This window comes from Eubalaena glacialis, chromosome 3, assembly GCF_028564815.1.
Source record: "Eubalaena glacialis isolate mEubGla1 chromosome 3, mEubGla1.1.hap2.+ XY, whole genome shotgun sequence".
Taxonomy (NCBI): Eukaryota; Metazoa; Chordata; class Mammalia; order Artiodactyla; family Balaenidae; genus Eubalaena; species Eubalaena glacialis.
In genome coordinates this window covers 193,696,250-193,711,829 of record NC_083718.1, presented here as the reverse complement: position 1 = coordinate 193,711,829, position 15,580 = coordinate 193,696,250, and the positions used below count along the sequence as shown (strand labels likewise).

The following is a 15,580-nucleotide window of genomic DNA, read 5'->3' as shown; positions in this document are numbered from 1 at the left end:
ACTTACACCACCTCATTTGTGAGGGTCACCACCTCCATTTTTCTGATGAGAAAACTGACAGGTATGTGAAGTGATGCACCCACGGCTGGTCACTAGTGACTGGTGGAGGTTGGACTTCCAGCACCCATATTCTCATTCAAAATCTGTTCTTCTGAGAAAGAGAAGAGGCAAACAGCAAGGCCTTTGACACAAAAGCTGAAGAGAAATGAAGTCTTCCTCTAATGCTAAAATAGGATCAACAGGATACACAGCAAACAGACCCCAAACAGGGATATTTCCCCCCTTCATGATTCCAGAAGGGAGTAAACTTCCTTGTACCCAGTTGACATGTGTCTACTCTTGTTCTTTTTTATATTTGCTTGAATAACTTCTGTAATATGCCAATTATTTTCACATAGACTCTCTACATTAAAAAAAAAAACCTGACATTTCCTTTGAAAGATCTGTTCTCCTAAAGGTTGGCCTTGATGTGAATAATTTGTTTCCTCTTTCTGTCTCTCTCCTCTTCCTGTCTCTGTCTCTGTCTCTCCCTCCCTAACAAAAGAGGGCTACAAAGAACTTTGTTGGGTGGAAAATAACCGTCCTCCCTGGAGAATGTATCATCACAGGCTGGTTGTCATGCAGGTGTGGGGTGTGAGCTTACATGACCCTGTGGTCAAGGAAACCACAAGCTGAGAAATTAAATTTAGGCTGGTAGCGTTCCCAGGTGCCTGATGGAAACAAACACACATATTCTCTGGAGGGAAACTTAGCCCAAGTAACAAAGGATTCTCGCAGATAAAGCCAATTTGAACATGGACTGAGGTTTATGAAAAGACCAGAGTCCATGAGTGAGAAACAGCAAACAGCAGGACTAGAACCCCAAGGATCCATATTTTGGGATTATCTGACCCATAACATGTGGAAGCTGGCATCACGGGCCCCAAACCTCAATGTCTCTCTGCATCTGTGCCTTTGCACGTGCCATTGTAGTTGCTTCCCCTGAAGGGGCAGAGAATATTTCCTCTCTCTCTTCACTGTGGGTTTGCCCCTATGGCTTTGGTAATAGAATGAGGTGGAAATAATGTACTCCAGCTCTGAGCCTAGGCCCTAAGTGTGTTTCCTCTTGTCCGCATGAGCTTCTGTATGGAGAGGGACATGCCTGCTGGTCCTTGTAGGAGGATGAAATTCATGGAACAGCTGCCCCAGCTGAGGCTGACCTACATCAGCTGAGCCCTGCAGCCTACTGATGGATGTGTGTCATGATAAATAAGTGTTGTTTTAAGCCCCTGAGTATTGGGGTGATTTGTTAGGCAGCAGTGGCTAGCTGATGCAGAAATAACCCAAGTATGTTTGAATCATTGGAAGAAATAAAAATTAAAAACAAGGGCAAAGAAAAAATTGAAAATATCAATTTGTAAAAGAATCACTTGGAAACTCTAGAAATAAAAAACATGAAATTGTTGAAAATAATTTTTATTTTTAGAAAAAATCCAAAATGGATGGGTTAAGTGGCAGATACAACAGAGCTGAAGAGAGATTTAGTGAATTTGAATGTAGTTCTAAAGAATTTACCCAGAATGTGGGGCAAAATCAAAGAGATGGAAACTTTTCCCTAAAAGGTATGGAAGATAGAGTGAGAAAAATTGAGTACATATGTAATCAGAATTTTAGAAGAAAATAAAGATAATGTGGGAGACACAATGTTAAAAAGACAGTGGCTACAAGTTTCCAAAACTAATAAATGTCATTAGTGCTCGGATTCAAGAATCACAACAGATGCAAAGCAGAATAAATAAAAAGAGCTTCATAGTTAGACACCTCATGGTAAAAATGCACAGTACCAGGGAGAAAACAGCTCAGAGGGGAAAAAGTTCATCTGACAAGAAGGCCAATTAGATTGAACCAGATTTCTGAACAGCAGCAATGGAAGTCAGAGACAGCGAAACTAAATCTTCAAGATATTGAGAACGTAACTAAGCCCAGATTTGTGTAACCAGTTAAACTATCACTGAAGGATGACTACCAAATAAAGTCATTTTCAAGTAAACAAAAATGAAGGTTTACAGTTGAGAGAGTATTTTAAAGCCGTGCTCCCCAAATCTGCCTGATCACAAGAAAGGCCTAACATGCTGGTTACAGTACAGATTCGGAGGTCTTACCCTATAAGATTTCTTGGTTCTGCCCAAGTTGAGTCCTGTTATGGACTAAAGTTTTGTATCTTCTCCCCCCCACCCACCATGCCTATGTTGAAGTCCTAACCCCCAATGTGACTGCATTTGGCGTTGGCACCTGTGAGGCGGTGATGAAGGTTAAATAAGGTCATAAGGGTGGGGCCCTGATCCAGTAGGGCTGGCGTCTTATAAGAAGAGGAAGAGACACCAGAACTTGCTCTGTCCACCACATGAGGACACAGTGAGAAGGTGGCTGTCTGTAAGTCAAGAAGAGAGTCCTCACCAGGAACTAAATTGGCTGATACCCTGATCTTGGACTTCTAGGCTCCAGAACTAGGGGAAAATAGATTTCTGTTGCTTAAGTCACCCTGACTTATGGTATTTTGTTACGGTGGCCCAAGCAGATGGAGACAGGGTCCAAGGTCTGGATTTTTAACAATTGCCCCAGGTTACTCTGATTATCAAGCAAGTTCAACAAATGCTGTGTCCTAATCAGTGTTTCCCAAACTTTAGTGCAGATGAGTTACCTGGGGATTAAATGAAGATCCTAATCCAGTAGGCCTGGGATGGGCCCTGAGTTTCTGAATTTCTAACAAGCTCTCAGGTGAGGCCAACACCACTGGTCCATGGACACACTTTGTGTAGGAGTCTCCAAAAGCATGTACTTCAGAAAGAAGGAAAATGATTTCATAAGGGTTACCTGAGAAGTAGGAAGAATGATGAGCAAAGAAACTGATAAGGGACTTCCCTAGTGGTGCAGTGGTTAAGAATCCTCCTGCCAATGCAGGGGACATAGGTTCGACTCCTTGTCCGGGAAGATCCCACATGCTGTGGAGCAACTAAGCTCATGCGCCACAACTACTGAGCCTGTGTGCCACAACTACTGAAGCCTGTGCACCTAGAGCCCGAGCTCTGAAACAAGAGAAGCCACTGCAATGAGAAGCCTGTGCACCACAACGAAGAGTAGCCCCTGCTCGTCGCAACTAGAGAAAGCCCGCACGCAGCAACGAAGATCCGACAACGAAGACCCAACGCAGCCAAAAGTAAATTAAAAAAAAAAAAAAGAAACTGATAAGGACTTGGGAAAATCGAAATTAAATTGAGTATATTAGAGAATGTTGCCTGTGTGCAGTAAATAAAAAATAAGGTAGAAACCACGGACTTACCCACAATAACATGTGACCAGGGTGGAGGACGAGTTAAACTGTTCTAAATGCTTGTATTGTTTGGAAGAAATATGAAGATATTGACTAGCTGAATACTTTAAGTTAAATATGCATATAAAATTTAAGGTATATTACTTCTGCTTTCCGCTTATGACATCAAAAGCCAACTAGAGTATCATTCCCTTTCTAACAACAGGAAAAATCCAGATAGTCTACAGAAATCACAGCTTTTCTGGAGCTCCTCTAGGACCTGAGGTAAGAGGGTGACCAGGCAAACAGAGTGACACGTCCCACCAAGCAGAGCTGAGAACTTTGACAGGACCTAGGAGTCAGAGACAGTCACCACACAAGTGGGTAAGAAGAAATCAGCTAACATTTTAATGAATTCTTGAAGGCCAAGTGTGAGTTAGCTTGTCAGTGTGGAACAGCTGGAGCCTCAACACAGGGGGATTTTGCACTCATTCACCAGTTATTTCCATGGATCCTTACCAGGTGCCAACGAGAAAAACTGGGGCAGGTCTCAGAAGACCAGAGAGTCCCCCTCAGTGGCACAGGCATGCAGGAGGCTATCTGCTTCTGCTGAGGTGCCAGCATGAAGCGTCTCCTGCTTGCCTGGACCCTCCTCTTGTAGGAAGCAAGAGCTTTAAACCACTGAGGAGAGGGTAGTAAACCCTCTCACTTCCATGCGTAGTAAACCCTCTCACTTCCATGGACCCTCTCACTTCCATGGACCATGGACTTCCATGGAAAACCTACTGGCCCGGAGGAGAGTCAGATGTGAAAATCCTCTGCTCATGGGAGAGGCACAGAGGACCCCTGTGGGCCCAGGATCCTAGACTGACATCAAGCTGAGGTCTGCTGCCACTAGGAGAGGGGCAGGGGACTCAGGCATAAGGAAAAGTTTGATGGACATGGGGATCGGGGCAGGGATACTGAGACAGCCCCACTCCAAGACTGAGACGGGGCCGGGACACCAGAGATTCCCCCATCCCAGCATGAACCAAGCACTAAAAAGCAAGGGCAACCTACCATCTGTGGAGGGGCAGAGGCATGGAGAGAACCCCTCTGTGTTGCACACATCCAGGGACTGCTGAGAGCTGAGGCTGGGGCAGGAACAGCGGGGAACCTCTGGCCCCCCGGGCCCATTTCTCTAAGCACAGGTAATCATTGCTCACAGCCAGAGAAAGGTGAAGTCTGTGGTGCGCCGAGGGTGACAAAAGTGGAAACAAAACCCCAAATCAGCTGACTCCTGACTAGATGGATTCAATCTCTCACACTAACAGACTGACAGAACAACTGTGCTTGTTTCTGGGTGCAAATGCTGTTTACCTCAGTCTCTGCTCTTTCTCTGGATGTTTAGCATTCAGTAAAAATGTATCACACACACAGACACACACACAGACACACATACACACACAAACACACACACAGGCAAGAAAAAGCAATCCATTGCCATGAGATAAAGTAATCAATAGAACTAGACGCAGAGATAGCTCAGATATTGGCATTATCAGAGAAGGACTGCAAAATAACTATGGTTAATATGTTAATATGTTTCCATCTAATGGAAAAGGTGGATAACATGCATGAACAGACAAGAAATTTCAACAAAGAGATGGAAACTATAAAAAAGAGGGAAATGGAAATATCAGAAAGAAAAAGCATGTTATTAGAGATGAAGAATTCCTTTGACTGGCTGACCAGCACACTGGATACAGCTGAGGAAAGAACCAGTGAACCTGAAGACTAATTAGGGTCAAACTCTTCAAACTGTATCACAAAGAGTAAAAGAATGAACAAAATCTGAACAGGGCACCCAAATACTGTGGGATAATATCAAACCATCCCACAGATATGTATATAGAGTCTGAGAGAGAGAGAGAAGAGAGAGAGAGAGAGAGAGAGAGGTTGGGGGGGGGGGAGAGGGAAAGGGGCAGGAAAGAAACGAAACTCCTTAAACAAGATAGCTATTAATGATAAGAAAACAAAATAATAACAAGGAAAGGAAATGTAATCCAACTATTCTTCATAGCTCAGCTGTGAAAAATACTCAGTAGAACTATTGTAATGATGCATATGGATTTATCCAAAAGCAATGATGTACCTATACTGGGACAGTGGAAGCCTGGGTGGCTTAAGGAACTAAATCTGCCTCCCATTTGGGATGTCATTAACAATATTGATAGGGAATCAATGGCAAATCTAATATTTTATTATTAAATCTGATCATAGATAGCATGACAGACATTTTTCTAAGTGTTATTGATGTATTAAATCATTGAACCCTCCAGTAAGCCTCTATGTTATGTTCCATTTTACAGATAAGGAAACTGAGGCACAGAGGTGTGAAGAAAACCTTCCAAGGTCACACAGCTGGGATCTGGGGGGCTGGCAAGCCCAACCAGGCTGTCAGATTCAGGAGCCTGGGTATTAACCACAACCTGACGATGCCTCCCTGTGATCTAACACTGACAATAAAGAGAGAAGGGTCCAAAGATGAGGCTTAGACACTCCAGTCCAGGGGTTGGCAATATTTTTCTGTAAAAGGCCAGACAATATATGTTTTAGCCTTTGTGAGCCATATACAGACTCTGTCTCACCTATTCAACTTAGCGCTTGTAGCCTGAAAACATCCACGGACAATACATAAGTGAGTAGACACAGCTGTGTTCCAATAAAGCTTTATTTACAAAAACAGGCAGTGGGCCAGATTTGGCCCACAGGCCATAGTTTGCAGACCTCTGCACTAGACAATGAATATGGCTCTTTCTGAGGAGCAGAATTCCAGGAGGCAGGATTGTGGGTGTAGGATTGTATTTCCCACTCAAAGTTTTATTAAAAAAACACTCAATTTGCTGAAAAAGGTTTATCTATAAATTTTGAAATAAATATTAAAACAAAAAATCTAAGGTAACCATTAAAAGGATTAGAAATATAAAACTTTCAAGATAGTTGCAGGAAAACAGAGTGAAAAATAATAGATCAATCCAAAAGAAGGCAAGGAAAGAGAAAGAAGAGGCATCAGAAACACAAAAGAACACAACAGAAAAAAATTGTACATTTCTGTGTGAATACACATAGACTAAATCCTCCAGGTACAAGATGGAGACAAAATCCAGCTGTACACGGTTCCAAAAGACACACCTAAAGCTAAAGAGACAAAGTCTCAAAGAAAAAGGATGGAAAAAATAGAGAACGAATGCTAATTCAGATCAGACAAAACAGAATTTAAAACAAAACATATTAAGGCAAAAGGCACTGTTAAGATATAAAGGGGTGCTACATAATCATACAGAGTGAAGATACACTGATTCTAAATTTGCATCCACATAATAATGTGGCTTTTTTTTTTTTTTTTTTTGGCCGCGTTCTCGGCAGTGAGAGCATGGAGTCCTAACCACTGGACAGCCAGGGAATTCCCATAGTTTAACCTTAAAATACACAAATTAATACTTGGCATAACTACAAAGAAAACTGATAGTTCTCTAGGTCAAGGTCTCAGCACACACATCTTTCAATAATTGAAAGGTCAAGAAAATGGAAAAAAACAAACATATAGACGATTTGATTGACCTAATGGATGCATCTAAACCTCTGTCTGTATCTCCACTTTCACCTAACGGTGATTGTGTGTACTGCACGTGCACACGTGGATTATTTATAAAACTGACCGTGTATTAGCCCTAAAGCAAGCCTCAGCAAATACCAAAGAATCAGTATCACATAAACCACGGTTGCTGACAACAATGCAATTAAATTAGAAACCAATTTAAAAAGGTAACTAAGAAAAAGTCTCCAAGCATCTAGAAATTTTAAAAAGAGAGATTTCTAAATAACTCATAAATCAATGAAAAAAAAAACCAAACCATAGTGGATGAGAAAGTATTTAGAAATAAATAATAATGCAGCATTTAAACTCTTCCACGGGCTCCATCAGGACCTGAGGCCGAGATCGGCTTGGGTCATTTCGGGGGGTGGCGGCACAGGAGTCCTGCCTGAGGGGCCCTGGCAGAGACCCCACTTGTATTTAGGGGACCACGAGGAGGAGGCAGGCTGGGCAGGGAGGGTCCCTGCTGTCAGGGTGGTACCACCTAGATGAGGACTGGGGTGGGGTGGGGGTCAGCCCTGTCCCCTGGAAGCCTCTCAACCAGGTGTTTGCAGCCCAGTAGTCCTAAACAGAGGTTCCCTGGGGTCTGGGCTCTCCAGGGCTCTCCGAGCAGTGAGCGGTCCCTCCCCACAGCCCGTGCCCATGGAGATGAAGTGTCCATCGACCCTGCCAGGAGACCCGGAGGAGCCAGAGACGGCAGCGGCTGGCAGGGTCCGGCCAGGCACCTGGTCAGGTGGGAGCAGCCCTGGGCAGGGGCCGCCCACCACATCTGTAGGCAGCACCCGCTGCTGGTTCTCAGAAACAGCCTTGCCCAGTGATGGATGGATGGTCCCACCGCAGCGCAGGTGGCTCTGGCCAGTGAGGGAATATTCTAGTAACAAAGCCTGTGCTGCGCTCCTGTTGGGGCCATGGGGAGGGCTTCCCCTGCAGACCCTCCTGAGTCCTGAGCCCACCCGGCCACACACCCACCTGCAGGAGGAACCAGCTGCACCTCCCAGCTGTGCCCGAGGCTGTGCCTGCCGGGAGTAAGGTGCCTCTGGGATCTGACCCGGGCCACCTGGTGCCCAGGTGCAGGCACGCGAGCACCTCCCCCCGCCCCCGCAGTGCCTCCTGACCCAAGGGGGGAACAGTCCAGGCTCCTCCACGTTGGCCTTGGGGAGATGGGGGAGGGAGTGTGAGTGGGGGTGTTCCTGCAGGGTGGCCCTGGCATCCCATCTCCCTAGGACCCCGGCCTGGCCCCCACCCACCACTGTGCAAAAAGCAGAGCCTGGGAAGCCACGAGGCCCCGGGGACCCAGGCCTTCAGGAGGCCGGGAGGGGGATCCCAGCAGGTTCTCTGCAGGATGGCAGCCCGGGAGGCGGCAGGCGAGCCCTGCTGGCTGGAGGGATGCTGTGCCGCGGGTCCCCAGCGCTGGAGCGCGGGCTCCTGCTGCTGGGCCGGCCGGGAACTGCAGCGCCCTGTGCGGCAGGGGAGGGGAGGGGGCCGCGCAGATGCGGCGGGGGGAACCGCTCTGCCGCATCTCGGGAGTCCCGCAGGGGCCCGCCAGCTCAGAGCTGGCAGAACCAGCCTTGTGCCAGCCGGCGCCTGGGCAGAGCCTTCTGGAAGGGCCCCGGTCCCCGCAGGTCAGTGTCCCTTCTCTCCGGGCTGCAGCACAGCCCGGCAGCCCCCGATGCCCCGAGCAGACCCCACCTGCCCGCTCGATGGCTGGCTTACCCAGGTGGGCGGGCACGCAGGTGTTGCCGAGGCCGTGTGGGGAAGAGGGGTGAGCAGGGTGTCGGTGGCGGCCCGAGGGGAGGGGCGCCCTCACTCACCTCTTCTGTCGGCGTAAAGGAGGCCCAGGGCGACCAGGGCGCCCGTCACCAGGAGCAGCAGCCGTCCCTCCAGGAAGCCTCGGTGCTTCTGCCCTGCGCGGCCTGCGATCTCCACCGTCCCCGCCCGGCTCTCGGGCTTTCTCATTGCAAGTCTGTAGACGGGGAAAGCGCACAGCTGAGAAGCCCCAAGACCAAGGCCAGGGGCGGCGTCCACCCAGCCTGGGGCGCCAGGGCCGGGAGGACATGGTGGGGAGCTCCTGAGGCCCTGCCTGCGGCTGCCGGGTGCTCAGCCCCTCTCTCCATCCCAAGGCCACAGCCGGCCGGTGCCTGAGGGCTTTCCTCTCTCTCCCAGGGCCAGAGTCTGAGTGCCGGGGGTGGGGCAGGACTGGCCTGCTGGCCCTGGTGGCCGTCCCTTCTGGAGGCAGTCCCCTCCAAGCTTGTTCTCTGGCAGGGGCTGCTCCGGGGCCGCTCCGCTCGCAGCTGGCGGTGGGCATGCGGGACCCAGAGGCCCAGCTCCCAGGCTTGTCAAGGGGCTTCTGCAGCGGAGCCTGCCTGGGGTTCTTGTGCTGAGGGGGGTCCTGGAGCTGGGGGCCTCGGTGCATCAGGGACACGCTCTGGGAGGTGGCTTGGGCCGCTGGGCTCCCTGCCCACTGTTCCTGCCTGGAGCCCGAGGGGCAAGGGGGAGGCGAGAATCACTGGAACCTACGCAGCGGTGACCGCGCAGGCCACGACGGGCCCCGGCAGGGCAGCCCCAGGGGTCACCTGGCTGGCCCGCAGTTCCCGCCGTCCCCCCACCGTGTCACTACAGAAGGGACACCTTCTCCAGCCAGCCAGGGCTGCTGCTGTGTGCAGGAGAGGGTGTGCTCCTCCCGTCAGGCGGGGACAGCGGACCAAGGGCTGCACGTGCTCCCTGGTGCATGTGAGCGAGCATGCGTGCCCGCACAGGCGTGCACGTGCTCCTGGGTGTATGTGTGTGTGCTCGTGTGCATGCCTCTGTGGCTGGCACACAGAGCCCTGACCCAGAAATGTGCCTGGGCCCCGGGGGAGAGCTGGCTGCCTGCCGAGCTTCAGCCCTCACACAAGCTCACACTCCTGAGGTGGGGGTGGGAGCCCAGCCCCGCCCATCCCCGCCCAGCCCCGCCCCAGGACAGAGGACAGACCCTGTCCCAACCGCCGGTGGGCAGGTAAGCGCAGCCCAGAGATCACCCAGGGCTGGGTTAGCTGTTCTCACCTGCCAACACCTGTCCCGACTCACTGGGGGGTGGGGGGGTGGGTCTCTCAACCTCCAGCATCACCTGTCACGTGAACCAACCAGAGAGGAGAAGCCAGGCCCGCTCTGATCTCAGGAGCCTCCTCGGCCCCCATCACCCCTCTCTGCACTCCCCACCCCGGATCCCCACCTGACCCCCTCTCCCCTGGAAGTCCATGCTCAAGGTCACCTCAGCTAGGCCTTCTCCGGGTCTGGCCCCCACCTGCCCCCAGACCTGACCTGCTTCACCACCTCACCTATGGCTCAGCCTCTATGGCCCTTATTTCTATTTCCGTTTCCCACCGCCCCCTTGGGAACGTCAGTGCCAGGGGAGGGGGCTCCTTCTGCCTGGTCCCCAGGACCTAGACGGGTGCCCACGACCTTGGAGGCATCCATCGACGACTGTCGAATGAATGAATGGCCGGGTCTGAGCCTCGCCTGGCACTTGTGGCTCTGGGGTCACCAGCGTCTTCCTTCTCTGATCAGAACTAAAGACTCCGCTCATCACTCAGTTAATCCACTTCACTCTGTCCGCTGACTTCCGGGGTGCTGGGCTGCCTGCCCCACGGCCTGGGAAATGGGCCGGCGCTTGGAGAGTGTTCCCCCAGCCGCACTGCCCAGGAAAGCTGGCCCGGCTCACCTGCGGGTCACTCAGACAGGCCGCTACCCACAGGCAGGTCTCCGAAGGCTGGGTCGGGAGGGCGCCCAGGGGTGGGGCTGTGAGAGTCCAGTGCGGCTTCCGGGCCTCCTTTGTGATGCGGGCTTGGGTTCTCTGGAGGCCTGGACCGCCCCCTGCTCACAGCTGGCAGGTTCCATCCGGGTTTGGTGTGGGGGGAGGGGGCACGAGGCTCCCTGTTGAGCGGTGTCCCTCGGAAGCTGAGGGCCCCGCCTCCTGCCCCTCCTCCCTCCTTCTGGATCCCTCAGTCCGAAGGGGCCGCAAGGCTCCTGGGAAGGACGGCCAGATCCCTCTCCTCACCCTGCCCACCTTGCCCGAGAGAGGTCGGAACCAGAGAAGCACCCTGGCCGCGGGGTCCTTTCCCTTCCATCTCCAGTGAGGCTGGTGGGCTCTGGGGGTCTTGCCGGGGTGTCAGGGAAGGAGGCGTCCCTGCTCATCATGATGGGGGGGTCCCCACCCAGAGACACCCACATTCAGCTGGCTTGGGGCTCGGCTGCCTCTCCGCCCCTGGGGTGTCTCGAGGCTCAGACCCTAATCCTAGGAGGCAGGCGGCCCTGGCTGGGGGACGGGAGGGGCCCTCCGGGCTTCGCAGAGGCACCCCAGTGCTTCAGAGCATTAGGCGGGCGTCCCTGGCCCAGGGGTGGGGGCCGGGTTGGGGGGCTCTGCGTGGAGTAGGCCCCTGTCAGGACCCAGATGTCACTTCTTTGGGCCTGACTCGGTCATCAGCATGGTTCTGCCTCCGTTTCAGAATCCCACAGGAGGAGGGATCCTCCCAGGCCCCTGGGACCCTGTAAGGGTGTCCAAGGCCAGGGGCCAGGCCACGGAGCCAGGGGTCTGAGGGTAAACAGCCGCTCATGCCACCCCCTCACCTCACTGGGTCTCGTTGGAATATTCCAGTCCACGTTCATGTGGTCTCTTAGGTTGGCCCCCTCCCTGGGACGAGGGCAGCACTTCAGGGGCTCAGATCCAGAAACCACCCCTGACCCCCAGGCAAGGCTCTCCTCAGCCCCCCGGCTGCCCTGGCAGCCCTCCACTCCCCCGAACAAACCCAGCCAGAGCAAGGAGCTGGCAGCCTGGCCTGGAAGCTGTCTGGGCTGCTGGCCTGAATGGGGATGAGGTCAAGGTCAGGGGACTGAGAAGCTGCAACTGCCCTTCGTGGGAGCCAGAGATGGGTCAGGGTCCAGCCTGCCAGCTAGAGACTCCTTCCCAGAGTGTGACGGCCCTGGGGACCCACGCTCGATGCAGGGCAGCCAGAGCGGCCCCCATCCCTGCCAGAGGCTGCTTGGATGCAGGGGCTGGCCGGTCCCCGGAGCCCAGCTGCTCTTTCCCACCCACACTGCCCCGTTCTGGGTCCTTCCCGTCTGTAGCTCCATCAGTGAAAGATAGAAACTTTGAGGGAGCAAGGAGCCTGGGGTCCTGGCCCGGCCTCCTAGCAGGCACTGCGCTGAGACCGGCAGGTTCTGGGGGGAACCAAGCCTAGCAGTGCTGGCTCCCTTCCAAGAGAAGCTGGGAAGCGGGATGGGGGAGTCCACAGGCCAAGGAGCTACAGACGCCCAGCCCCAGCCAGGTCCCTAGACAGACAGTGACCCAGCTGCTCAGGACACCTCCACCAGGTGGATTTTAGTCCTTCCTCCTAGGTGAGCTCAGGGGCCAGTGCGGGCTCCCTGCCCACCCCTCCCAGTCTCTCAGGCAGTAGATGCGGGATGTGGAGGTCTGAGGCCCAGCCTCAGCTCTGAGGTCCAAGAAGGCAGCCCCCCATGAGGGTAGGGGGTGGGCATCCCTTCCCTCATCAGTCCTGGGACCATGGCAGGCAGGGAGCAGCCTCTGTTCCTGGGGCTACCCTCAGACCCTGTAGACGCCTGCCCTTCACTGCTGGGTCCAGTCCTTCCCTGCCCCACGCTCTCGGGCTGGGTGGTCTGGGGTAGGTCCTGTCCTCTGCAGGAAGCCCAGCATCCCCCGGCAGGCGTGTTTCTGGGCACGACGGGAACCAGACCTCTCCTGGCCCTGCCCATCCACGCTCCAGGCAGGCACGAGGTGCCCCGCTTGGAGAAGACCCCCAGGCTGGAAGAGGTTAAATAGTTTTGAGGCAGTTGGAGACCTGGGATGAGAGCCAGGCCTCTGGGAGCCCCCGCACCCCCTCCCTGCTCGCTGTGTCCTGAAGCCAGGCCTTGGGCCTCCTGGGCAGAAGGGAAGGGGCCAGGGTGGTCTGACTCTGCCCCAGGGGTCCATCACCGAGCGCCCAACCCATCCCCAATAGCTGGAACATTGGTCCCCTCCCCTACAAGGTTTGTCACGGAGTCAGAGGAGAAGACAGATGTGGTGCCTGGCCCAACAGTGTTGTTGGGAAACACCTGGGGGCGGGAGGGGCCCGTGACGAGGGCTGGGGTGCCTGTCTTGGAGCTCGGCTGCTACTTCCGTGATCTCTAGAGTTATTTTACCCCCGTAACTAACTGTTCTATTAAATTCTTGCTATTTGAATCACTGGGTGTGGTTTCTGTCTCCTCAGTGGACCCTGATGACACATAAATTGGCACTAGGAGTGGCCCCAGGAGGTGCCTCCAGAGATGGGGTTTGGGGACTGGCCTGGTTGTGTCCTTGGGCCTGAGGCCGTGGGGGATGTGACTCGTGGCACGTGGTGGCTTTGGGAGCGACTGAGCTGCCACCGAGCTCGGCTGTGATGTGACAGCTGAATCTGGGCCTTGGGAGCTGAGGGCTGCCCCCACTGTTGATGGAATGACAGCAGCCGCGAGGTCCCTGGTGTCCTGGACACTCGCGAGCTCAGGTCTGCACTCAGCTCCAGCCACAGCCCTAAGAGTCCCTCGTTTCTCACCAGCACGGCGCTGATGTGGCTAAAAGTCAAACGCAACATTTGATCCTGTGAGGAGGACAATCCCAGCAGTGTTGGTGCCTTCACAGCCTCACCAAGTTTCTTACGAGAAAGTTCGGGCATTGATTGGGAAGGAATGGGACCCTGAAACGAGGAATGGGATGTCTGGTCGGGCTCAGATGAAGCTGAGAACCTTGAACCCCCGGGGTCCTCTGAGGCCCTCCAGGGCCTGAGGAGATGAGCCCTTCTTCACTATAAACCCTGCGAGAACCTCACGTAGATCAGGTGCCTAGAAAGAGGACCCTCATTCTACTCAACCCCCCAGCCCCTGCTGACCCCAGACCCATAAGCAGGATCCAATCTCAGCGTGCTCAGAGTGGGGGAAAGTACGAAATCTGTCCCAGAAGGAAATAGCATATCCACCCAAACACTTTCAAGATATAATTAATTGACACTGAGAAACCTGAGGATTATGTGTGGGGATTGGGTCTAGGGGTGTCAGACCACAGTGGAGGGAGCCCAGCACTGGGCTGGGTTGGCTCCATTCATATGGGTGCACCTGTCAAAGATTCTGAATTTGTGTGTTGGCTCACGGCAGCTGCGGGTAGTGACTCTATCTGGACTTAATGGTGGTCTGTAGCTAATGATGCTGAGATGCCAGAACCTCCCTTGTGTGCTGTAGAGGAAGGAACCCAAAGGCGCAGGGAGATGACATGTTGGAGTGGACTTATCACACATGACCCGTGCCCCCGCTACAGACCCAGGAAGGGTCATGGGACTTACTTTCTCCTTAGGTCTATTTCTGTGATAAACTATATGAACACCTTTCCTAATTTTGAACCATCCTTGCATTCCCGTGTACGTTGCTTGTGGTGTGTTATTCTTTTAACGTGCTGTTGGATTCAGGTTTGTTGGTATTTCATTTAGGGTTTCTGAACTGGAAATCTCTAAATGAAATTGGTTTGTGGCTTTCATTTGGTTGAGATTATGCTTTCTTCAAAAAAGAACTTGGAAGGGAACTATAGTCACTATTTTGTAATAAACTATAATGGAAAAGAATCGAAAGAAAAGAATACAGATATATACACATATAACTGAATCACTTTGCTGTACACCAGACACTAACACAATATTGTAAATCAACTATACTTTGATAGAAAAAAAAACAACTTGGAAGCTTTTCTTCTTTTTCTTGGCTATGAAGGAGTTGAAAGCAATTACGAGTTGACTGTTCTTTAAAGGCTGGCAGATCTTCCCTGACACCATCTGGAACCGGAGCTGCTTTGGGGAAAGCTCCCTAACAACCTTCTGTTTCCCTCCACGGTAATTGTCCTGTGTAATTTTTACGTCTACTCTGGAGTTAGTTTAGTTAAATAATGTTTTCCTAAGAACCTATACATTTCATCCAGGCCTTCAAATTTATTTGCACAGAATTGAGAAAAGTAATGCCTTATGATTCTTTAAATTTCCTGTTATTTTGTCCTTATTACTTTAAAAAAATTTGGCTTTGTGCTTTTTCCATCTTTCTAGATTAAGTTAGCTACTGGTTCATCTATTTGATTTTTGAAGAATTGTATTTTGGATTTCTGAGTTCTTCCATTTTTCTATTCCTAATTCATTGCTTTCTGCTCCTATTGTTACTAATTCCTACCTGCTGATTTTCTCTATTTTACTGTCTTTTTTTAACTTCTCAAGATGAGGATGTGCTTCCTATTCGTTGGTCAGTTATATCCTCAGGGTGTGAACTTCCCTCTGGACACTGTATCCCTTAGGGGCTTCCCTGGACTATTTTTGTCACTGTTATTTTTTCCAATATTCTGCAATTCCGGATTTGATTTCCTGTTGGATCCAAGAGGTGTTTCACCTGCAGGGAATTTAAAAAAATTAATTTATAGCTTTATTGTCTTGAGAGTAGGTAATGCTCTCTATACCACATCATAAAGATTTTCTTGGTACCCTGAAACGTGATTTTGAGAAAACAAGGTGCGGCATCTGCTCTGGGGGAAGAGTCTGATTTATATCAGACCCACCTGATCATTCCGCTACGGAGGCCGCCCAGCGTCCGCTAATCCTTGGCCACTTGAGTGCCAC

At 51.9% G+C, this 15,580-nt stretch overlaps 1 protein-coding gene across 1 annotated transcript in view; it reads right to left on the bottom strand.

Moving 5' to 3' along the window:
• The window catches only part of MMEL1 (membrane metalloendopeptidase like 1), a 41,327-nt gene extending 32,445 nt beyond the window's left edge, over positions 1-8,882 (bottom strand). Inside the window, exon 1 of the mRNA XM_061187174.1 lies at positions 8,738-8,882. Within this exon, the coding sequence (XP_061043157.1) occupies positions 8,738-8,882 (145 nt within the window). The remainder of the gene's footprint in view (positions 1-8,737) is intronic.
• Between the last annotated feature and the right edge of the window lie 6,698 nt (positions 8,883-15,580).